Source organism: Cucurbita moschata, unplaced genomic scaffold (genome assembly GCF_002738365.1).
Source record: "Cucurbita moschata cultivar Rifu unplaced genomic scaffold, Cmos_1.0 Cmo_Scf00001, whole genome shotgun sequence".
NCBI lineage: Eukaryota > Viridiplantae > Streptophyta > Magnoliopsida > Cucurbitales > Cucurbitaceae > Cucurbita > Cucurbita moschata.
This window is the reverse complement of record NW_019268517.1, coordinates 7,496,326-7,520,539: the sequence shown is the minus strand read 5'-3', so window position 1 is coordinate 7,520,539 and position 24,214 is coordinate 7,496,326. Positions and strand designations below refer to the sequence as shown.

At 35.3% G+C, this 24,214-nt stretch overlaps 2 protein-coding genes across 4 annotated transcripts; one reads left to right on the top strand and one right to left on the bottom strand.

Moving 5' to 3' along the window:
- Positions 1-1,551: 1,551 nt before the first annotated feature.
- On the bottom strand, positions 1,552-5,645 carry LOC111449935 ((-)-germacrene D synthase-like). Of its 2 annotated transcripts, XM_023090038.1 has the most exons (7): positions 5,465-5,645; positions 5,067-5,334; positions 4,619-4,988; positions 3,754-3,972; positions 3,079-3,217; positions 2,749-2,997; positions 1,552-1,968 (listed from the first exon to the last, which is right to left on the bottom strand). In XM_023090038.1, the coding sequence occupies exons 1-7, from the start codon at positions 5,576-5,578 to the stop codon at positions 1,675-1,677; spliced, it is 1,653 nt and encodes a 550-aa protein (XP_022945806.1). In that variant the 5' UTR covers positions 5,579-5,645; the 3' UTR covers positions 1,552-1,674. The 2 variants fall into 2 exon arrangements, with proteins under 2 accessions (XP_022945806.1, XP_022945798.1); XM_023090030.1 differs by lacking the exon at positions 4,619-4,988 and having other exon boundaries at positions 5,231-5,334.
- Positions 5,646-9,970: 4,325 nt separating this feature from the next.
- LOC111444908 (DNA-directed RNA polymerase IV subunit 1) lies at positions 9,971-23,249 on the top strand. Of its 2 annotated transcripts, XM_023083042.1 has the most exons (20): positions 9,971-10,441; positions 10,982-11,051; positions 11,553-11,651; positions 12,746-12,866; positions 12,962-13,086; positions 13,323-13,376; positions 13,491-13,718; positions 15,765-15,920; positions 16,040-16,135; positions 16,228-18,156; positions 18,277-18,446; positions 18,546-18,612; positions 18,708-18,826; positions 18,959-19,107; positions 19,753-20,009; positions 20,125-20,298; positions 20,384-20,521; positions 20,617-20,876; positions 21,040-21,151; positions 22,521-23,249. In XM_023083042.1, the coding sequence occupies exons 2-20, from the start codon at positions 11,016-11,018 to the stop codon at positions 22,689-22,691; spliced, it is 4,461 nt and encodes a 1,486-aa protein (XP_022938810.1). In that variant the 5' UTR covers positions 9,971-10,441; positions 10,982-11,015; the 3' UTR covers positions 22,692-23,249. The 2 variants fall into 2 exon arrangements, with proteins under 2 accessions (XP_022938810.1, XP_022938817.1); XM_023083049.1 differs by lacking the exons at positions 9,971-10,441; positions 10,982-11,051; positions 11,553-11,651; positions 12,746-12,866 and having other exon boundaries at positions 12,962-13,091.
- The last annotated feature ends 965 nt before the right edge of the window (positions 23,250-24,214 follow it).

Below are 24,214 nucleotides of genomic sequence, written 5' to 3'. Positions count from 1 at the left end.
TATGAAAGTATGGTACCATATCGTATACTACCTTATGTAATGACACGAAAGGATTATGTATGAAATGAATAAAAATATATATTATTGTATCATAGACACATGTCATGATTTTAAACGACGGGGATCTTATGCATATTGTATGTTCACTTGCATCGGGATACTTTCTCGTTATCAATAGTACGGACTCGTACACTATGACAATATGATACGGTGTTATATGATACTACGGGCGCTCCCTTCCCTTTGCGGTATACCAACAATGTGGATGTATGCTAGTCGAAGGCTAGGTTTAGGGGACCATGTACACATACATGGGTCGTGTGTTGAGAAGTACTACACATCAAATTCTACCCCGGCTGGAAGTTGAGACCAAGACCATGAAATGATGTTTAATCATAGGTTCTAAATACGACTCCATATGATTTCATTTCCTGACCCTAGTAGTGAGGTCATTTAAGAAGTATTCCTTAAAATACTCAAACCACATGCTACTATTACTTTATAGATAAAGATAAGGCACTATTACACGAATGACGATATCGTGGTGATGGTCATGAGACTGAAGTTAGGATAGTAGCACTATGTTATTTGTAGCCTTTAGAACAAGACATTGTTTTTTTTATTTTACTTATTTTATTTAAGATTCACTTGATTTGTTTTGGGCTGTAACTGTTTTTATGATTTTGTTATGAACCTATAAGTCTATGACATAATTTTGAAATTATTTTAAAAGACTTTATCCAGTATCTTAATTAATTCATGTACGTAGTAACGACTTTATTATAGTAGAAAAGTAGAGTCGTTACATTTAATTAATAAAAATATCTCTAAACTATCAAAATTTTTAATAATACTCTTAAGCTTTTGAAAAAATATATCATTGAGCTTTTGATAGTATTTTAAAAATACTACTCAACCTCAATATCCTTTAACTTTTAACGGTTAGAACCATGTTTAAAAATACTCATAAAATTTTAAAAGTATCGTTAAAGTCCATAGCCTTTCTAAAAAAAAATGTTCATAAAAGTTTTAACCGTCAATATATGGATTGAAATTATCTATGTGCACCTCATGGATGCTATTGATGGCCATAAAGTATACACATACGCTAATTATGGTCATAAGATATGAAAGTAAACATTTGGAATGCATCAACAAAAGTTATGGGTTTTTACTTTGAGGCCATACAAAACCATGTACGTTATCTTAGATTTAGAAAATATCGTAAAAAGAGTATTTCTGCTTTCTTTTAGCCAATGCCTAAGTTTCTTTTGTAATGTATGTAGTTTAGATTGTAGGTTTAGAATCCTTCCCGCTTGACGTGATCAATCTTACTTGACAATGTTCAAATCCCAAACAAGTGTTCTCGCCTTGAGACATTAGATCAATAAGGTAATCCGAGTCTTATTTTCTCTAGTGATTTCTCATCATTAGGGCTAAGTGTTCTTACCCTAATTCCATGTAATTTAGGTTGCATGTCTAGAATCATTCATGTTTGACACATCGATCTTGCTTGTGGAGTGATTCAAATCTCAAACAAGTGTTGTTGCATTGAAATATTCAATAAACAAAGTAATCCAAATCTTACTTCCCTTATAGCAATTCCTTAGAACTATATGCATCATTTAGGGAAGATGGAGCTGAAGAAAAAAACTACAATCGTCCGTAGATGAATCATATTGGTACGGGGTCGACAAGGGTAGAGGCAATGAAACATTTGGTTGTTCCATCAGCGAATGTGTAACCATCTTCCTCTTTATAAAAGCGGTCTGAGAGCCGTGCAAGATTCAACACACGCATGCAGATCTCCTTTGAAATGTTGGATGATTTCATATAGTCTTCAATTACATCTTTCCATGCTCTTACTACTTCATTTTCCAATGCAACTAACGTTTCTTCTTCTGATACTCCATGTTGCTTCATGTAACATTCAACCGCTGACCCAACGTCGCCTCTCTCTTGTTCAAACTAATCACCAAAGAGAAAAAAAAATTGATTATCAAACGGCTTCAAAGGGATTTGTGACGTTCAAGCCCATCCCTAATAGATGCTGTCCTCTTTGGACTTTTTCTTTCCCACTTCTCCTCAAGATTCTTATAAAGAATGTTTCGATCTCCTCCCCAACCGATATAGGATCTCACAATCCACCCCCTTTGAGACCCAGAGTCCTTGCTAGCACACCACCTCGTGTCTACTCCCTTTCGGGGCTCACTTGTAACAGCCCAAGCCCACAGCTAGTAAATATTGTTCTCTATGGCCGTTCCCTTTCGGGCTTCCCCTCAAGGTTTTAACATGTGTCTGCTAGGGAGGTTTCCACACCCTTATAAAAAAATGCTCAGTTCTCTTCTCCAACCGATATGGGATCCCTTAGTATCAGTTCATTGTGAGATCCCACGTTGGTTGGGGAGGAGAAAGAAACATTGTTTATAAGAGTATGGAAACCTCTCTCTACGCGTTTTAAAAACCTTGAACTGAGACCTAAGAGGAAAAGCCCAAAAATAACAATATCTGCTAGCCATGGGTTTGAGCCATTACACGATTACTTTTTACTTCGAAACTAATTAATACCCGCCATTAGTTGAGCTTCAATGAAACTAAATATCTGCTAACGATGGGTTTGGGCCATTACACTATTATTTTTCACTTCGAAACTAATTAATACCCACCGTGAGTTGAGCTTGAATGAAGCTAAATATATGAACAAAACTTAATATTAATTCTCCCCTTTACTTTAAATGGGTTGTGTACCTTGTGTGAAGTTATGTCATTCATGAGCCTCCCAATTATTCCACTTGCCTTGAGCATCATTGGATCACTCTCAATCCATTTGAAAGCCTCTTCAGAAGCAGCAACGCCCATACCAAGAAATGAAATTGGAGCAAAAAGATAGTAACAAGTGGATACAACGGACACTTCCATATACTCCTCCATGGTTGGCACATATCCTTCATGATACCATTTAGCTTCTATAAAGTAAACTCTACACTGCCTTTTAAACTGTTCCCAAAACAAAGAATTAGAAAGAGAGCCATTATTTGTGATGAACATTAGATTAGATTAGTGTGCAACAACTCATACCGCTTCTTTTGCATAATGAATAGCATATGTAATGATGTCCTTGCTCATATCTTCCTCAAACTCTTCGTAGGTTTTTAATATCACTTCATAAAATATTTTCATGTACTCCGGGAGCTTTTCCATGCCGTTAATATCCCACCTGTAATTTAATCAAAAGGCATAAGATTCAATCCGATGCTCTGATACCAATTGTTGTAGCGGAAATGGAAACAACATCGACCGCACTCACACACTCACGAATAGAAATTAAACAAAGCGACACGAAAATTTACGTGGTTTGGAGTGAAAAAATTTTCCTATATCCACGGGTGGTAGCCAATCACTGTAACCAAAATGTTTAAGTTTATCTCTCACACTCTCACACTACAAAATCTCTAACAAAAGTCCTCCCAATTACCTTTAGGAAAACACAAATGACAATGACTCCACGTCTCAAAATAATGCTGGACAAGTTTCAATATAGATATAGCAATCTTAATTCTCTCAAATCAGTATTAACGTTCATACATGAAAATATGGGAGATAAACCAAATGAATCCATAAATTCATGAATCGAAGTGGAGAATATACTAAAGATATTCTTAAATCCAATTATTCATGATCCAAATTTTTACGACAATTCAGAAGAGCTAGTTCATGAATCAAATATAACTAAGAGTTAAAAAGAGCTTAAACCTTTCAATTGCCTCTGTGAATAGGTCAAGTTCATCCAATGTAGCATATACATCGTACATATCATCCAGAACCGTTGCTAGAGCAATAATTTTGGCTAATATCATTCTACCAACCGAGTAGTTGGGTTCATAGTACACTCCCAACGCCCAAAAGTAGCTCTCCACTGCCCGATCTCGTGCAAAAGATAGTCTTTCTATTAAATTCAACTGCTTCCACCACCTACATGTTGAGGATTATTGGGAGTGAGTCCTACGTTTAGTTAATTTAGTGAAGATCATGGATTTATAAGTGAGGAATATTATCTCCATTGGTATGAGGCTTTTTGGAGAAGCCCAAAACAAAGCCAACAAAGCCATGAGTGCTTATGCTGAAAGTGGACAGACAATATCATACTATTGTGGAGAGTCGTGATTTCTAACCCTACATATTTATGCACAAACGCCTAAATTAAACTTTAAACTAAATAAAGGTGACAAAGTTCAAATTTTTATTTTTAATATAAGTAAAATGTTAATTCCTTCGATATTTACTTATTTATGGTCCATATATTTTTAAGAGGGGTTAAAACAATAAATGATAAAAAAAAAAAAAAAAACCAAGTATGAAATTAGTTAAAATATGTATATATAATTTGATAGAAAGCACAAAAAAAAAAAAAATTATATTTTAAAATCAACTATTCAATTCAACTCAATATAGTTTTAGGAGAAATTGTGAACTACCGCAAAGTTTTCATTTATTTGAACTTAATTCAATTTAAATACGTTTATAATTAAGCCCAACTCGAATTGAATTGGGTTAAATTGATCGAGATTTTCAAGTTATCGAATATTTTAAACATCTCTAAAAAAAATTTACGTCAAACCTAGCATGTTGACCGAGTTCTTTCTGGTAAAGTTTTTGAGTTGTGGTGTAATCCAACTTTGCAAAAGTGAGTAAAACACTATTTGGTCGATCCTTGTGATGGACAGAAATGTAGTGCTTGGTCATAAGCCTTGGAACAGCTTTATAGATTGGCCACTTCAAAGCATGCTTGGCTTCATCTACTAAAGGAGAGCTGTCATCCATGGCTATTTCTTGAAGATGAGTAGTTGTGAACCTCAAAGCTTGATCTAATGTATACTCTCCGTTCATTCTTAAATGGGATGCTTCGTACAGACTTAAAATTCCACTTTTGTTCTTCATAATTGATTCTTTGAATTCTCCCTCTTCGTTTATAAACTTGTTGAATATCTCTACTCAAAATTTACAAATCAAATCCGATTTTCATTTTTTTTCTAAAAATTTTAAAGATAGTGGAGCTAGAGACTTACCAGATGAAATAGAATAACCTTCTTGTCTAAGCAATCGAAACTTAAGGGCAATATTGTAAATATCGTCATCATCGTCAGAAGAGCTTTGTATAAGTTGAAGTGTTTCATTAATTTCCAGTTCAAAGTGATGGGACAAACCTAAGCGTTGAATGGAATCTATCAACCTTAATTTTTCCGAAGACTTGTCCGTTGTCACAAACATGTTCATCACTTCTTCTTTAAGCTTTTGAAGCTGTTTTTGGGTCATCTTCTCCTCGAGCTGATTTTCCTTAATATTTGTACAAAAATAAACGATATCATGGTAAGAATCCGAATGAAATAAACACGAAAATTTCAATAAAAATTAGTAATTTAAAGAACAATAAAATAATATATTTGAAAGATATATATATATATACCATAGTGTTGGAATCATAGGAAACGAAGTAATCTCCCCAAGCACTTGGTTGAAAGTTTGCAAATCGACGAGGAACATCCCCATCATCGAATGAGGTATTATCCTTTGAGGCCATGGCTGGTGTATCCTCTTTTTGTTTTGAAGATAAACAAAAATGGCTCAAAGGAGGGATATTTTCTTATGGTAAGGCTTAGTTTTTTGAACAACTTTGGTGGTTTGAGAGTGATATTTATAGGAAGCCTTGCATGGGAAAGGTTTGTCGACTTGTGCTCGGCTCGACACCTTCCCATCAGCTCTTCTTGGCTTGGCTCACCTTAAATGACTCTATTTGGTAGATTTGATACCGTCTTTCAATTTTGAACTAATATGAAGTCATTATTGGCATATTTGGAAGCGTTGAGATCGAGAGTTCGATAATTCCATAAATATGTTCTAATTATGATGTTGTGGAACGTCATAGGTGTACTCAAACCCCGACAAGTAAGATTGACTGAACATCAACTTGAGAATTTAGTGACTTTTGCTTAGGCCTTCATGCAGGTCATCTTACTATTAGAACGTTTTTAGACTAAGATAGACAATTATATGATATATTTTTAACAGTGGCTTATCTACTTATTATTTCTTGTATTATTACTATGCAATATAGCTACGTGCCGTTTCTTCTTGTACTAAGAGATAGATAGTATTTTCACTAGAAGTCTATTATTGGTTCGATGGACTCCCATCATAAAAAGGCGTCTTCCCTAGCAAAAACGTGGCAGGTGACACCTTATCCACTTTGAGGTAGTTCAATAATAAGAATATTGTCTTGAGTGATAACAGGAAAGCATTGTCTAAATTAGGTTTTTAAAGATATGGTCGAAGGGTCATATCACCAAAAGTTCCTTGGATATCGAGCTTCCATTATTGAGTTGATATAGTTTTGGCTCGCATGAGTTGTTTGGCTAGCCACTTCAGTATTGACCAAGATTCACAATGCTTCCATCATCATGGGCTCAACCAATACTGTCAAATTCTCTATTGGCAACTCTTCATCTTAACCATAACTCGATCTCTTAAATTGCAATTATAACATCATAGACTATAACACTCAAGTTCTCGGTCTGAACAGTTTTTCAATTTTACATCAATGCAGATACTACCTCTCACTTATATATTTATGATCTTTCTTTCCTCTGATAAATGCAAAAATGCAAAAGTTTGATTAAACTCCGAAAAGGTTTTTGAATTTTTCTTATCATGGTTCGGGGATAGTAAATTGTAATAATATTAAAATTGTCTATTTCTTGTCACTTCCAACATTGACTTTAAAGGGAGAAAACATTGTTTTCACTGCACAAAACTTGAATATTATGGTTCATTATAATATAAAAATATTTAAATTTGATTACAAATAGTAGTAACTTGGATCGACTCCAACTAACTCAATCGTCTTATTAAGCGTTACACACAAAATGAGTCATCTTTGAGCATCGATTTTCGTGTCTTCAGGGTCTTTTGTATTGTTTAAATTTATATCTCGATTTCGTAAATAATTTTGAACTGCTCCCATTTTTGTTTGTCTTTTAATTGTCTCATTGTTTGTTTTTAAATTGTGCAAAATTTTATGATATTTTTATTTTTATTTTCTTTTATCTTCCTTTTTCCTATTTCCATTGAATGAGGTCTTTTGGGAAATCCAAAGAATAGCGTTTAACTTTTGTGCATAATAGTACTTTCAATTTTGTGCATAATAGTACTTTCAATTTTGTGTCTAACACGTTCATAAATTTTAAGAAATATCAAATAGATCAAAAGACTTTAAATAACATAAAATTAAAAATTTAATAAATTTGCATAATTGAAAGCTTAAGAACCAAAAATTTAGAGACCTATGTAAAGTTGTAGGACCAAAATTATAAAGCAAAAATATATATATAATATAAAGTATGCAAAATTTCTCACCTTATTTTAAATTCGTCACATTAAAATATTATACCTCATTTTTTTTCTTCATTTTTCCTTAATTTTAGTGATGTTGGTAGTTGTTAGGATCGCACAACAACTCACAGACTTAATCTAGATGAACACAAAAAATAGGAGAGAAAAAAATGCAAGGAGAATATTGGCTAAAGGATTTGTATCGATGATTTCAAATATGTAGAGAATACATAAAATATATTTTCAAATTTTGCAACCATATACATATGGTTTAGCTTATTATATATAAGTTTACCCGATATAACCATATGCTATCTATAATTATCTGCCCATAACTTTTACTAGCTATTTACTATTTATGACAATTTATTTATATGTCATTTACTATATATATATATAGTTTTACTATGTATAAACGGTTGAGTAAGATATAAATAACTAGTAGGCTCCATAACTTAACAGTAGTTAGTAGTATTTAACGGGAAAGAACAAACAGACATAGGAGAACTGACATCCATGTCTTTGCCCTTTAGCAATCGATCTATTGTTGACGAAAATTTTACTATTTTCTTTGTCGCTTTCTTTTACGGTTTTTGTTGTATGTTCACGAACGATTCTTTAATCAAGTTGAAATTGAAATTATTTATACATGGCTGTCATTAGGTTGGTGAGAATCTAAAAAATGTATGGGTATTTAATTAAGTGTGTACGTGAAAAGTGGAATTGGGGTTGAAAATTGGGCTAGAATGGACTTGAGTGTATTGTGGACAAAAGTGGAATTGGCGTTGGACCCAACCAAATATAATTTAGTTACCACGTTTCACGACCATTCTCGATGGCATACTACAACGAAGACGACTGGTGTGCAACGTTGAATCTAAAGCCCCAATCAATTGACCCATAATGGACCTCAAACTTGTCGAGTTTGAAAAATAAAACTAAACCCACGAACATGGATGAAATCAAGAATGAATTTCAAAAAGCATCGGTTTTTCATTAGACCTCTTCAAGGAAGCTAGCTCAAGACCCTCAAGCAGATCAAGATGACTGACTAACCAAATAACCGGTTCCATATTGCAAAGCTGAAGGACAACACTTTTATATATGATCGTAGTACGTCAAGTTGTTGTTCCTCCCTGCAACATTAGAGAGTGTTCGTAGGTGTGATTTGGAGTAGGCCAAACCTAATTTAATTCAACTTACCCTATAATACTTAAATGTTTTCTGTTACAAACATAATGGTAAAACAAACCAAATTCAATAAGTAACCAGCAAATATGTCTTTTTATTTTAGCTTTAAAAAATAATAAAAAACAACCAAAATTCATTAATGGAAATAATATTTATAGAATTAATTTTAAAAATAAAATACTATAAAACGACTAAAATTATTACCAAGGAAGTTACTACACTGTTATTTTCAAGAACAAATTAATTTTTAATCATAATTTAAAAGTTATGAATTAGGTTAAATAATGTGTTTTTTTTTAATTTAGTAAAAAATAAAAATAAAAATAATATTATATATGCACCATGGCTTTTATTTAATTTAATTTTGTAATTGTTTTTAGATTTTCACCGCAAGTTCTGCAAGGGTCTGCGTCATTGGAGTACGGTTCCTTATTTCTTTAATAAAAAATTATCAATTTTTTAAATGCTAAATTATAAAAATATTTATTAACTTTATATTTGGTCTACAATTTTTTTTTTTTTAATTTCAATTAATACTCTTTAAAATAATTAAAAAAATACCCCAACGTTACTTTGTTTCACGGTTTAATGAATATACTTAATTTTTTTTTATAAAAAATTTAAAATATTATTACTAGTAGATACTTTAATAAATATTTAAAAATAACATTAGAAGAATAATTAAAATAATACAAGTGTTATTATATGGACGATCTTTTTTTTTTATTTAAGGTTTATAGATTGTCTCACTCTTCAATTTTCTCTCGAGTTGTTTCTTTATTATCTTTTGTTTTTCTTTTTTAAATATCTGCGAATGAAAATGAGAGATTAACAAAATTAAAATCAAAGATATCTTTTCAATAAAATTTATAAACGTAATTACATAATTTTAAAAAAGTTAAAATATATCTAAAAATATTAAATATAAACTATCGAATAGTTTTAAATTTCAGTGATTTATTAAACGTGAAGAATTAGACAAATATAAATATAAATCTAAAAATAAAATTTATAATTTAAAAACCATATAAATTTTAATTAATAAAAAAAAACACCCAATAATTTTGCACTTTATTAAAAACTATTAATATTTTATTTAAAAAATACACTTCAAAAATACATTTGAGCTTTAAAAATACATTAATACACGTTTCAAAAATACTCATATATTAATACATTTACACTTTTAGTAAAAAAAAATAAAAAAGTAAAATTATTTTAAAGTTAAATGTAAAATTGTTTTTTTGACTTATTTTTGGAAATAGTATTATTGAAAGTTTTTTAAAAAAAAATTTTTTTTTTTTTTGAGATGAAATATTAAATTAATTGAGTGAGAAAAAATGGAAATGGTTGTTGTAGAAGAAGGAATCTGTGGTTGAAAATTAGGAAGGGAGAAATTGTGGAAAAAGTTCAGAAAGACATGACCTTCTCATCATAATCCATCCCACGAGCAATCGCAGAAGAAAGCTTATGAAGTGTCAGAATCGTAATAAAACGGAACAGAAAGGGTCAATTTCTCAGAACTCCAAGCACCTCTTTTATCGGCCTGGTTTTGGACTGATTCTACTCCTCGAACTCGGCGTGTAGCTTCTGGTTGGTGGGAAAAGGAACAGGGAAGAGGCCGGCGTCGATACTCAACCCCTTTCCGCCCCCTTCTTCTTCTTCCCTCTTCCCTCTTCCCTCTTCCCCGTTTTGGAACAACCCCTTTTCCCTTTCTTTCCTTCACTTTTCCATAACGGTTTTACAGCTCCCCCACCCCCTTTGCCAGAACTGTAAACCAAGAAATTTCCTTCCTGGGGTTGCGCGCTTTGATTCCTCTGAAGCCCCACATTGAACCACCTCCTGCTCTTTCTCTCACTTTCGAGTATGTTATCTCTCCTTTCTAGATTTTGATTTCTGGGTTCTAATGGGGTTTTCCTTTGCATGTCTAAAATGTGGGATCTTTGCACTTGTACCACTGCATTGCATTTGGGTTTCTTGCTTTTGGTTGATCATGCCGATTTTCTGCATTTTCTTGGTGTTCTTGGTTCCTGGGATCATTCGGATGGTGAACGGAATGAGTGTTGTTTGTTTGGAGGCTATATAGCACATGTCGATCATGAAGTTTTGAGGTTTTATAAAGGAGCCCTTTGCCCCAAATGTTGAAATTTGCCCATCAAAGAGTTGAGTTCATTGAACTAATGGAAGCAACAAGTTTTGCCTTACTTTTGAAACATTCATGATTCTGTTTATGTTTCTTTATACATCAACATTCTCTAATGCCGAGGACTTCAACTTTTATGTGCAAAATCAGTGCATTTTCTACTTGGAAGTCCTAAGGATGAGTCAAAGTTATAATATTTGAAGGCACAACAGCTTGGCCTAACACATGAATATGAGTTTGTTGTCTTATTTATTTCTTCAGCTGCTGAATTGGCTTTGCTCGGAGAAGAAGTTGTATGAATTTCGCTGGAGGCTTTCGATCGGGCCAGAAGGTATAATGTTTAGGATGCTGTAGTTCTAGAGTTGAATAATCCCTTAACTTATATTGTATTAAGCAACTCGTCTTATACTTCTATCGTCTAAATTTTCGACTTAAACATGTCTCTTTTTCTCTTGAGGCTTCTAGAGTATGTAGAGTTTGCCTAGGCCTGTTGAACCGATCTCTGCTTATCTTCATCATGCCCTAATGCTTCGCTATTCTTACTTGCACAAGCTTTGTTAGTTCGTCAACTTTATTTTCCATCATCAAGGGCTATTATTTTGCTTCTTTCTTTTTATCTTTCTAATAATGTTTTTGTTGTAGCTAGAGCCCTTTTAGTTTCAGTACGCTCCAGATCAAGTTTTACATCGACTTCCTATATCACCTTTTTAAAGTTACAGAAAGCTTCTATTAAATGTCATTGTTATTTTGGGTTTCCGATCAACATCTCTCCACGTCTCCCTTTGTGATTTAGATGCCGTATAGCTTATTTAATTTATTTCAAATGCACTAGGCGATGAACCATATGGAAGACGAACAGGATAGCGAGCTACAAATTCCATCTGGTGTCCTTGTCGGCGTAAACTTTAGTGTCTCAACTCAGCAAGATATGGTAAGTGTTTTAATGGTGATATGATAAATACATATACTGATTTAGGAAGTCAATAATTTTAAAAAACAATCACTTGTTATGAAAAGTTTGTTTTTTGTTCAGAAAAGAAAACAGAACAATCACTATATTGTTATTTTTGGGGCCAGGGTTTATGATAGGGTTTTTGGGTTTTGGAATACCTGGATATATATGTTATGAACAGTACTAGTTGAATGGGTTAGTTGAAGGGATTTGAGCTTTTCATCAAAGGAACAGTCGCTTGCTACTAAATGGCGGTGGATTCGCTCAAGAAAAAGGATCTCAATGGAGGAGAGTTATTGCTAGCATATATTAGACAATGCCCTCGGTTGGCTACCTTTAAATCCAATAGGTAAATCGAGGGAGGGCCTAGGTTCGAAATTGCAAAGAATATCTTCTCCCTCAAATTTATGGCTTTCAAGGTTAACCATGGGTTTTGCAACTTTCGGTGTCGATGCATTTCTTCAAACAATTTCCAGACAACAATTGTACAATCCTGTCTTTTGAAACAAAGGCACCCAACAGGGAGGGTGGTTCTTTGAATTCATTGTCTGGGCATGTACTGGAGGAAAGAAGCTTTTACAATATTTTGGGTCAGGCAGCAGTGGAAAAATTAAGTCTCCTACCATCAGTTATGATGTTGTGAGGGTGAAAAAATATTTTGGACGTCTTTCCTTAGAGCTATATTTAGTTGGTGCCAGTCGTCACATTTGCTTCGATATCACAAGAAACTTCTACATCATCCCAACATTTTTGGCTGGGATACAGTGTTCTAGCAATCTCTCAACCAACATGGGATCTTGACTGCAACACAACTAACATTCTTCATTTCATTTTAGTGGGTTTCCAATATAAGTATGATGGACAACTCCCTACTTTCTCTCGTTGCCCTACACATTTTCTTATCTTAGTTTTTATTCCATTTATTTTTGTTTCATTTACAAAAAAATTGTTGTTGGATAAGAAACCGAAGGTGCCCTTGTGAGTTCATACGTGCCTTAAATTTTGTATGGCTCTGTGTCGCTACATATATACTGGATTTGACTTTGATATTTCTGATGTGATCGATAAAACAGGAGAATATAGCAGTGATAAACATTGAGGCAGCCTGCGAGGTGTCTGATCCTAAGTTGGGACTTCCTAATCCATCTTATCAGTGCACTACATGTGGTGCGAGCGTTCTCAAATGTTGTGAAGGTAATTAACTAGTCACAGTACAAAGATATTACTTGTCGACTTTCCTTTCACAATTGGAGTGTACTAACGTTGTTTTCCTTGAATTGTTTTGTAAGGTCATTTTGGGGCTATCAAATTTCCGTATACTATAATCCATCCGTATTTTCTCTCGGAAGTTGCACAAGTGTTGAATAAAGTTTGTCCAGGGTGTAAATCTATCCGGCGGGAACTATGGGGCAAGGTCAGGTACCTCACTTATTGTGATGAACCTTGAATTGTTATGATTAGTTTAAAAGTTACGAATTTCTGCTATTAAACAATGTGGTTACCTTCACCACGTGAATATGTAGATTCTAGTAGGGGACAAGAAACAGTATCAATAACTGAAAGAAAAACCGGAAATTTGTTTCTCGTCTTTGAATCTAAATATAAAAATTATTTTTAAATGCATATTTTGATTATGTTTACATGTACCAGGTTGAGGATCCCACGTCTGATTTTCATCGACCTAAAGGTTGCAGATATTGTTTTGTAAGTTCGTTTAGCCCTCTTTGTTTTTCTATTTCGTTCTTAATTGTTTATCGTTTGAGAACTGTTCTGATGAAAAAAGAATCTTTTGAAACCATGATCTATGTTGCTCAACAGGGAAGTCTTAAGGATTGGTACCCGCCTATGAGGTTTAAGCTTTCAACTACTGATATGTTCAGAAAAAGTATGATTATGGTGGAAGTGAAAGAAAACATGTCGAAGAAGTACCAAAAGAGGGTGGCTAGGGGAGGATTGCCTCCTGATTATTGGAATTTTATCCCGAAAGATGAACAGCAGGAGGAAAGTTATTGTAGACCGAACAGGAAAGTTCTAACACATGCTCAGGTATTGGGCCTCTTTATGAAATTGACTAGATTTGGTTCGTTTAGGCTTTTCGGCTATACACATTTTCATTGTTTTCTCTATTTGTTTTCCTTATAAACTTTAGAAACCATTATTTTTCTTGATACAAATGAACCTGATTTGCTTAATGATGCAATTACTATGTGTTGAAGTATTGATATAATTAAATTTACCATAACCCACTCGGTTAAGCTTTTGGGTGGATCGTGATTTAACAATATATTCTCTTTTCATAGGGGGTGTTTCCAATTTTTTAAAAATAATGTGGAAGACCATCCTTATCCAAAGCAATAAAGGATTGGAAGTCCTTATTGTAGTCTTCTTGGAAGCTTCACCATTTCTCTTGGCTAATGTGGTACCCTTGAGGAATTAGCTCTTCTCGGCTAAGCACTTAGTTCACTTTCCGTAGCCTCCATATTTTTCTTTTGCAGACGACTTTTTACTCGGGAAACCCTTATTCCTGAGAAATGTATAGTTTTTCAGGCGACTTTTCCTCGGTGAACCAACACCAATGATAAAGCAAAGGAATCAGTCTTTCTCCCTTAATCTTTCATAATGCAGCTTTCGGAATACTCGTGGGAAAATTAGGTTAATCTTTTCCTATGCCCTGTTTGCGTAAGGGTTAAAACCGATCAATTTATTCAACTTTCATGTCCCTTAGTGTTTGTATGTGAGGTCATCCTCAATTTTTGTTGTAATGACATGAAAGATCAAGCTAAATTCTCGTGGATTGAAGGTTTTTAAGCGCTTTGGGTGCATTAGTTAGAAATGAGTAGAGTTTTAAACTGATGCGTTTAGAAACCTTTGGATAGAGAGTCATTGTGAGCAAACTCGGCCGGTTCCGTTTTGAATGGATCTCGAGTGGAATCAAAGGCACTCCCAAAGGGGATAGAGCTCTCTGCACTTTGTTTCCTCGTTTATATCAATTATCCTTGACGAGGAACTGTTTGGTTGTAACGGTTTTGTCTCAACCCATGAACCTTGCCTTCCTTAGGGTTTTGTTGTGCTTTGTCCAATATGAGTCCTCCTGACACTTGTTATTGTTAGATGTGTCAAATATTTAGCCTAATAAACAAATGAATGAAATCTAATAAGGAATTGAATATTGCTCAGAGAATACTTAAGCCTTCTATAAACTTTATTGTTTCTCACAACACGCTTCAACAGATATTTTGCCAAATAAAAATCATCTCTCCATAGCCCAAATGCTCGATTCGATCACGGAGATAACTTGCCAAATGAAAAACTTAATCTTCTTGAAAACTTTTACCTTCCACAATGAGACAAAGACAAAGACATCCAAGGTAGAGGTATTAATTAGACAAGAAAAAGAAGGATTAACATGGAAAACTGTTGGTCGCGCTAGAACTCTAAATACCGAAATCCTTACTCCTTGAAGCACAACAGAACTTCACAAGCAATTAAAGAAAATCAATAACATTTGTTGTTTCCCTATTAAACAATGGACTAAGGAATCCCAAAATAGGAGATAACGTCCGATGAGACAAAATAGTAGCCACCGACTGATTCTTTATTTGATAAACGGTAAGACTTGAAAATACAAATGCAGAGGGGACTATCCCTAACCAATAGTCCTCCCAAAAGAAAAGTATCCCTTTGTTCCCCTCACAAAACAATGGAAGAAAAGAGAACAGAGAAAAGAGTGGACTATCCTGACCCAATAAACTCTATGATGCTGATACTCATATTAGTGCTTTAAAATTATCAATTTTACCAATACCATGTCATGGTTTTTCTGTGTTGCAGTGTCAAAAGTGTTGAACAGACTGGAGAATTTAACAAAAATTATAAATTAGTGGTGTTCGTTATCTTGTACTTTGCTCCACCGATGCATTTTAAAATTGATTTGGTTTCAACTTTTCAGTTTTAGTGTTTCTTTGTCATTTATACCTTCTGCATTTCTAGTTGGAAGCTTTTAAATCCTTTACAGTATTGGAAACCTATGATATTTTTGTCTTTTCTGATACTGAACCGATATTTTAGTGATACATTTTTCTTGGATTTCAGGTCCATTATTTGTTGAAAGACATCGACCCAAAATTTCTTAAAAAGTTCGTGTCTGCGACAGATTCATTGTTTCTAAACTCTTTCCCTGTGACTCCAAACTGTCATCGTGTGACTGAAATGACACATTCATTTTCAAGTGGACAGCGTTTGGTCTTTGTAAGACTTGTCTTCTCTAATGCTCTATTGTTAGATCGAGGTTATTCAAATAGAAGGATATTTGAATGATATTTGTGTCTTTCTAATGTGTTTCTTTTGAACCTGTTTAACGATTTAAGGATGAAAGGACCAGGGCTTACAAGAAGCTGGTTGATTTCAGAGGGACAGCTAACGAGTTAGGTTCTCGTGTTCTCGATTGTCTCAAAATTTCCAAGGCAATTTTCAACATCTTTTTCTTTTGCCTTAATTGACTTAACTATTATGTGAAACTTTTGTTCTTGCGTATAATGACACTTCTTTTATGCAGCTTAGCCCAGAGAAGTTAGAAAGTAAAGATTTGATTTACCAGCAAAAGAAAATTAAGGATACTGCTACTAGCTCAAATGGTTTGAGATGGATCAAAGATGTTGTTCTTGGAAAGCGGAGTGACCATTGTTTCCGCATGGTTGTTGTTGGTGATCCAAACATTGAGTTAAGTGAAATTGGTATACCTTGTCATGTTGCAGAGCGGTTGCAAATATCCGAGCATCTGAGTTCTTGGAATATGAAGAAACTAAGCACTTCTTGTTACCTTCGTCTTGTTGAAAAGGGAGAGATTTTTGTTCGTCGTGAAGGTCGTCTGGTTCGTGTACGTCACGTTCTTGAACTTAGTATGGGGGATACTATATATAGGCCCCTAGCTGATGGGGATGTTGTATTGGTTAATCGACCTCCATCCATACATCAACACTCACTTATTGCCCTATCTGTCAGGGTTCTTCCAGTCTCCTCAGTTCTTTCCTTAAACCCACTTTGTTGTTCTCCTTTCCGTGGAGATTTCGATGGCGATTGCCTTCACGGTTATGTTCCTCAATCACTTGAGGCCCGAGTGGAGCTTAGAGAGCTGGTTGCACTAGATAGACAGCTAGTCAATGGCCAAAGTGGTAGAAATCTGCTGTCACTTAGTCATGATAGTTTAACTGCTGCTCATTTAATTATGGAAGATGGAGTTTCTTTAAATCTTTTCCAAATTCAGCAGTTGCAAATGTTTGCTTTACATCAGTTGTTGCCCCCAGCAATTGTAAAAGCTCCTTCATTTAGAAGTTGTGCATGGACAGGAAAACAATTATTCAGCATCTTTCTACCTCCTGATTTTGATTATTCTTCTCCGTCTCATCGTGTTCACATTAAAAATGGAGAACTTCTATCTTCTGAAGGATCTTATTGGCTTCGCGACACTGGCAGAAACCCTTTTCAAGCTCTGATAGAACATTGTGAGGGAAGGACCCTGAACTACTTGCACATCGCTCAAAGAGTTCTTTGTGAATGGTTATCAATGAGGGGATTGAGTGTTTCACTATCAGATTTGTATCTCTCAGTCGATTCACACTCACATAAAAACATGATGGATGATATCTTTTGTGGGTTACAAGAAGCGGAGGAAACGTGTAATTTAATACAGCTGATGGTGGATTCACATAAAGATGTCCTTACTGGAGATGATGAAGGTAATCAACACGTGCTATCTATCGAAGTGGAGCATTTAAGTTATGAGAAGCAGAAATCTGCTGCTCTAAATCAAGCTTCGGTTGATGCTTTCAAGAGAGTTTTCCGTGAGATACAAAATCTTGTGTACAAGTATTCTGGAAAAGACAATTCACTTTTAACCATGTTCAAGGCTGGAAGCAAGGGTAATTTGTTGAAATTAGTTCAGCATAGCATGTGTCTTGGCTTGCAACACTCTTTGGTTACTCTGTCCTTCGGCCTTCCACATAAACTCTCATGTTCTTCATGGAATAGTCAAAAGATGCCTCGTTATATTCAGAAGGATGGTCTTGCTGACCGTACTCAGTCTTTCATCCCTTATGCTGTGGTTGAAAATTCCTTTCTCTCAGGGCTTAATCCTTTCGAGTGTTTTGCTCATTCAGTGACAAATCGAGATAGCTCTTTCAGTGACAATGCTGAAGTTCCTGGGACTTTGACACGAAAACTAACATTTCTAATGCGGGATATATATAATGCATATGATCGAACAGTGAGGAATGCATATGGAAATCAACTGGTTCAGTTTTCTTATGATACTGATAGCCCCATGAGCACCTCTAATGAATTGGATGGTGAGAATAATAATACAAATCGTGATATCGGTGGTCAGCCTGTTGGTTCATTGGCTGCTTGTGCCCTTTCAGAAGCTGCATACAGTGCTTTGGACCAACCAATTAGTCTACTTGAAACTTCTCCATTGCTAAACCTTAAGGTACTGCAGCCTGCTCCTCTCAATTTGACAATTTAAATCAAGGATTTGTATATATTTATAAACAAGTCTTTAGTTTCTAATATCAAGACTAATGATTTGTTATATATTTGATTTATGCAGAAAGTGCTGGAGTGTGGTTCAAAGAGGAATAGTCCCAAACAAACATTTTCCTTGTTCTTATTGGAGAAACTTTCGAAACGAAGTTATGGATTCGAGTATGGAGCTTTAGGAGTCAAGAACCATTTAGAAAGAGTAATCTTTAAAGATATTGTGTCTAGTGTTATGATTATGTAAGTTATTATGTTTTCTTTGATTCTTTTTTGTTGTATTTTCGTTAGCTATGTTTATCTTTGGTTTGACGTTATTAACAACGTTTTCTACGATATTAGCTTCGCCCCAGAGCCCTCCCGGAAAAGACATTTTAGTCCATGGGTTTGCCACTTTCATGTATGCAAGGTAATGCAATCTAGAATATGTCTTTCATTATATGATGTATGTATATATTGTTTCAGTCCTCTATATCTGGTATCAACTCCGGCTCATCGATCCAGGAAATTTTGAAGAAAAGAAGATTGAAAATTAGTTCCGTCATCCATTCCCTTAATATGCGGTGCGACTCTGTGAGACAAGAAGCAAAAATAAATTTGCCCTTTTTGCACATATCTACCCAGTAAGTTCATTGTTCAATTGACACTTAGATCTCCCCTTTCATGTACTTGGGGGTTTTTTTCCTTACCGAAGCAAGTTTAACCATTGTCATCTCACTTGAGCTGTATGTCGTTTTTTTGGCTTGGCTATTAAGGGATTGTTCTCTAGCTGATTCATCGAGAGAAGATGGTGATACCGTGTGCTTAACTGTTACAATAGCTGAAAACACAAAAAACTCTTTCCTGCAATTAGATTTCATTCAAGATTTGCTGATTCATTTCCTTCTTGGTACAGTTATAAGAGGTCTGTACTGTTTGTTTCCTTCCAATATTTAATGTGCTTGTCCACACACACAAGGCCAGTCTGAAAAGCTGACGTTTTGACTTGATAATATTTCGTTAGATATAAATCTTATCATCGTTCGTTTTTTTTTCTTGAATTTAGAGTTGTAGTTACAATGTGTTAAAGACATCTTCAGTGATATGTTTTTGGGCTCTTTCCATATCTGGTTATAATTGGTATGCTTTAATTTTGGGAACCTGGTTCATTCTATTTGAATAATCTACAAGTCGAGAGCAAGTGAGGTTGTAGTGGGGTCGAGTTTTTGTAAAAGAGAGCTTTATTTTGAAAAGACCTAAGACAAGGCCAATTGGTCGGTCATTAATGGTTTGAGCTTTAGATGGAGGACGTGTTTGTGCGTGTGTGCGTGTGTATATCTATACATATGTATATATATATCATGTCCCATGGCTTATGTTTGACAAGATTGAGATGATATTTACAATAAATTGCTAGGTTTCTCTTGATTTCTCACTGTTTCAACTGGCATAACTTTCTTGAAATATGAAGCGACTTTTTACGTTGGTGTGTCATATGCCTAAATATGGCTTTTATTTTGCTAGATTTACCAAAATTTTATGTTTTTTTCCCCTTTGGTTTTCGCATTAGGCTTTGCTGAGATTGACAAGGTAGATATTTCATGGAATGACCGACCAAAGGTACCAAAACCTCATTGTAAATCTCATGGGGAGCTCTACTTGCGAGTGACCATGTCGGGAGAAGGAAATTCTAGATTCTGGGCAACTCTTATGAATCATTGCCTCCCGATAATGGATTTGATCGATTGGTCTCGTAGTCATCCAGATAACATCCATAGTTTCTGCATGGCATATGGAATAGATTCTGGAAGGAATTACTTTCTCAACGTGAGTAATTTTCCGTCCTCTACTCTCCCTACAAGTTTGGCCCGGTTGTTGCATCTGACCGTTCACGGGAACTTTTGAATGCTTCTAATTTAACCGTTCAAAGATTTTAATGTAGAGTTTGGAGTCTGCAACATTGGATATCGGTAAAACAATACGTCATGAACATTTGCTGCTCGTTGCAAATACTCTTTCGGCTACCGGAGAGTTTGTTGGCTTAAATGTTAAAGGAGTATCACGGCAAAGGGAACATGCTTTGGTCAAAACGCCCTTTATGCAAGCTTGCTTCTCAGTTAGTTATCTAATTGCTCATATTCATTTGAATCCTCATGAGCAAGCAATGAATGTAAATTTAATCCGTACTCGGTTTTCTGCAGAGTCCTGGTGCTTCCTTTGTTAAAGCTGCTAAGGCTGGAATTAAGGACAGTCTTTCAGGAAGTCTAGACGCCTTGGCGTGGGGGAAAATACCTTCTATGGGAACCGGGGGACAGTTCGATATCCTTTACTCTGGGAAGGTGAGATTATAACATTATGGTGTCATATCACCGTGCCTGTTATTTGTTGCGGTACTTCAACGATCTAATGTTTTCTAATTGTTCTTACTCTTCAGGGGCACGAGCTTAATAAGCCCGTCGATGTTTATAATCTACTGGGTAGCCAAGGCATTTGTGAGAAGCCGAACGTGAAGATTGAATCTCTTGATAAAAACACTATTTATGAGAAATATAGTGCTGTAGTGCATAAAAATGGTGGCTCTACCATTAAAGGACTTAAAAAGCTGGATAGTGTTTCTAAATCAATTTTAAGGGAGTTCTTGACATTGAATGATATTCAGAAGCTGTCTCATACATTGAGAAGCATTTTACGCAAGTTAGTTCTTCCTCTTTCGGCATTTCTTGGCTCGTACAATTGGCATCGTTATATTAGATGCGTCGTTTTTTCTATTTGGACATGTTCTAGATCGATTAATAATTGTTTATGGCTTGAAAATCACTTAGCTAGTATCTTAGAATTATTTCACTTGTGTGTATAGGTATTCTTTAAATGAAAGATTAAATGAAGTGGACAAGTCAACTTTGATGATGGCTTTATACTTTCATCCTCAAAGGGATGAAAAAATTGGCGTTGGAGCTCAGGATATAAAGGTATTTTCTATAGAACATCAAATTCTTTTAGCATATTTCATGTATCCCCCCTCCCTGCACCCCCAAACAATAATAAAATTATGAATAATTAAAGTAAAAACAAAAAAAGAGGACATCGGGCAATGATCTTTGTAACAGCCCAAGCCCACCGCTAGCAGATATTGTCCTCTTTAGGCTTTCTCTTTCGGGTTTCCCCTTAAGGTTTTTAAAATGCGTCTGTTAGGGAGAGGTTTCCACACCCTTATAAAGAATGTTTCGTTCTCCTCCCCAACCGATGTAGGATCTCGCAGTCTTGAACTCTCAGGGGTACATGCTCCTTTCTCCTTTCTGTCGTACCGGTCATAACCCTTAACCATTCTTATCTTCCTCTGCTCTGGGCGATAGTCTTTGATGCTCGGTTAGCATGCTCCATTCTGCCGAACCATTCTTGTCCGGGTTCCAGCAATTATGGACAGACTTTTCTTTGGAATTTAGAAGGGAGAACATCCTTGAAGGATGATAGAGATCCGGGATTGGGAGCTGCTGGGAACGGAGCATTCTCGAGCAGTCTAATCTGGATGCAAGGCACCGTATCTGCTCACTATTATTTTCTGCGAATAATGCAATTTTGCATTCTCCAGGATAAATATCAGAGGTGTGTCTCAGTGGTAGGTTCAAATAGGTTAGATAGGACGGAGCCCAAGTTAGCATGGCGAAGTCATCTCATTGATTGCCTCTCCGACTCGGAGCAATTAAGCCTTGAGATCTGACTTGTTTATGTTCACTGAAAAGTCTAAGATATTGTTTGAAGAATAAGTACACCTTGATCATATTAGTTACCATAGCCACAACTCAAGGACCATGAGGGTGCAAGGTATGCACTTCACATGGCCATATGATGAAGAGATGAACACGTCTTGAGCTAACTGGATGTATAGTGCCTATGAGAAAATTGTTAAGGATTGTTGAGAGGGAGTCCCACATTGGCTAATTTAGGGAATGATCATGGGTTTATAAGTAAGGAATACATCTCCATTGGTACGAGGCCTTTTGGGGAAGCCCAAAACAAAGGCATGAGAACTTATGCTCAAAGTGAACAATATCATACCATTGTGGAGATCCGTGATTCCTAACAGAAATTTGTTCCAATCCTACACGACATGGTATGTCATCTTGGCTCCCTCTAGATCCTTGCTTGGCTGTAGAAAGAGCATGCCCACAGGTTGAATGAGTGTAGAATTTGATTACGCAGGAAACACCCTGAAGGATGCTTCTTACAAGGATGGATTTTAGGATTTAAAAAAAAGATAGTTCTAGTTACCTGGTACCTGTTTATTCATGTAATTTATCTAATCATTTCTCGACCCGCAACCTGGTTGTTCTTTTGCAGGTTGGTAGCCACTCAAAATACTCAAATACGCGTTGCTTCATATTGGTACGATCAGACGGGACGACAGAAGATTTCTCTTATCACAAGTGTGTTTTAGGTGCGTTGGAGATCATTGCACCTCATCGAGTGAAGGCATATCAGTCAAAATGGATGCAAGACAAGTTCGAGTGATCTATCTATCATGTACATATTCCGAAGCTCAGATATGTACAGTATCCAGGTTTTGAATCTAAACTATCCTGAAGTTGTTGGGTGTTTGAACGCAGTTGAGTCGTCGTCTTTGACTTAGCCTATTGTCTTTATATCGAGCAATGCCGAAAAAAGGTATTGGTTGTTGCTTTGCTGACCTGTTTCGCTATTAGTATTGATGAATTTTCACTTCGACTGTGACGGTGGTGGTTCATCAGATTTTGAATATGTATACGCTGTTATGATCTCGCCGATAGGTAGTAGTATAGGATGTAGAATATATGTGAAGAGGAAGAGAGCTAGATGAGCAGTTAACCATTGTGTTTCTTTGTTTCTTTTTGTCAATAAACATAATAAACTCTCATCTGTATATTTGAATTCCTGAGCTTCTTTTTGCTCCTTCTACTCTAACTTATTTGCCTTCAATATAAGCACTAGGCAAAAAAGATCTAGTGGAAGCAGCAAAGAGAAGCTCTTTCAGGTCTGTCTCTTCATAATGTAATCTTCTTAATCATACATTGAACAACTTAGTTTTCTCTACATTTTGGCATTGTTTGCTATCAGGAGGCTCCTGGGATCATGCCTTTTTCTTCCCTTTTCTGTTTCGCCATTTGGTCGGTTCGGTCTTGCTAATATGATTTGGGGTCGTGTTTGTTGGATTTTCGAAGCAACGAAAAGGGTGTTATGTTTAGGATTCAGTGTGGTTTTTGAGTTGTTTAGGTGCTTGTGTTGTTAAGAATTTATGGGTCTTTAATGCTAACTTCCGGTGAAGGGAAAAGAAAGGATGGAGATATTGTTGAGTGTTTGTTCTTGCAACCTTCCAACCCAGAAGATTGTATGTATTGGAAAGTTGGGAATAGTTCAAGAATATTGTGAATTTTAGATGAATTTCCCTTTTTTTTTTTTCTTTAAATTATAAATTTAACATCATATCTATTTAGTTAAATTTGTACAAGTTATTTTAGATATTATTCTTTTTTAGTTTTTTCTCTTGTGATTTTTAAAACGTGTTTGTTAGGAAGAGGTTTTCATATTCTTATAAAGAATGGTTCGTTCTCCTCCTCAGTTGGATCTCACGATAATAGTTACGGACATTGTTCGCTAGTTGTGAGGTTGCCAACTCTCTTATCACCAGGTCACCAACACTCTCTTATCACCAGGTTACCAACTTCCTTGACCTTTTGGGAAGCTTCTTTTAGAGAAACAATTATTATTATTGTTATTATTATTATTTGGTGATAGTGTGTGGTTGATGTTGAAATTCATTTGGATGTGATGAATCTTAGAGAAACAATTAAAAGGGGAATATAACAACCAGTCAATGAAACATAAAAGTCATGATCTTCCTTCATCCTTATAGTTCAAAATTGTGTAGAGAAAAAATTACTGATGAGGATATGTTGAAACGACAATTTCTACGTTTATATTTCAAATGTGTGAATATGCTCCTACAACAACAATCTCGAAAGAGGTTTTTAAAAGATGTTTTGCATTCATTGCATGTT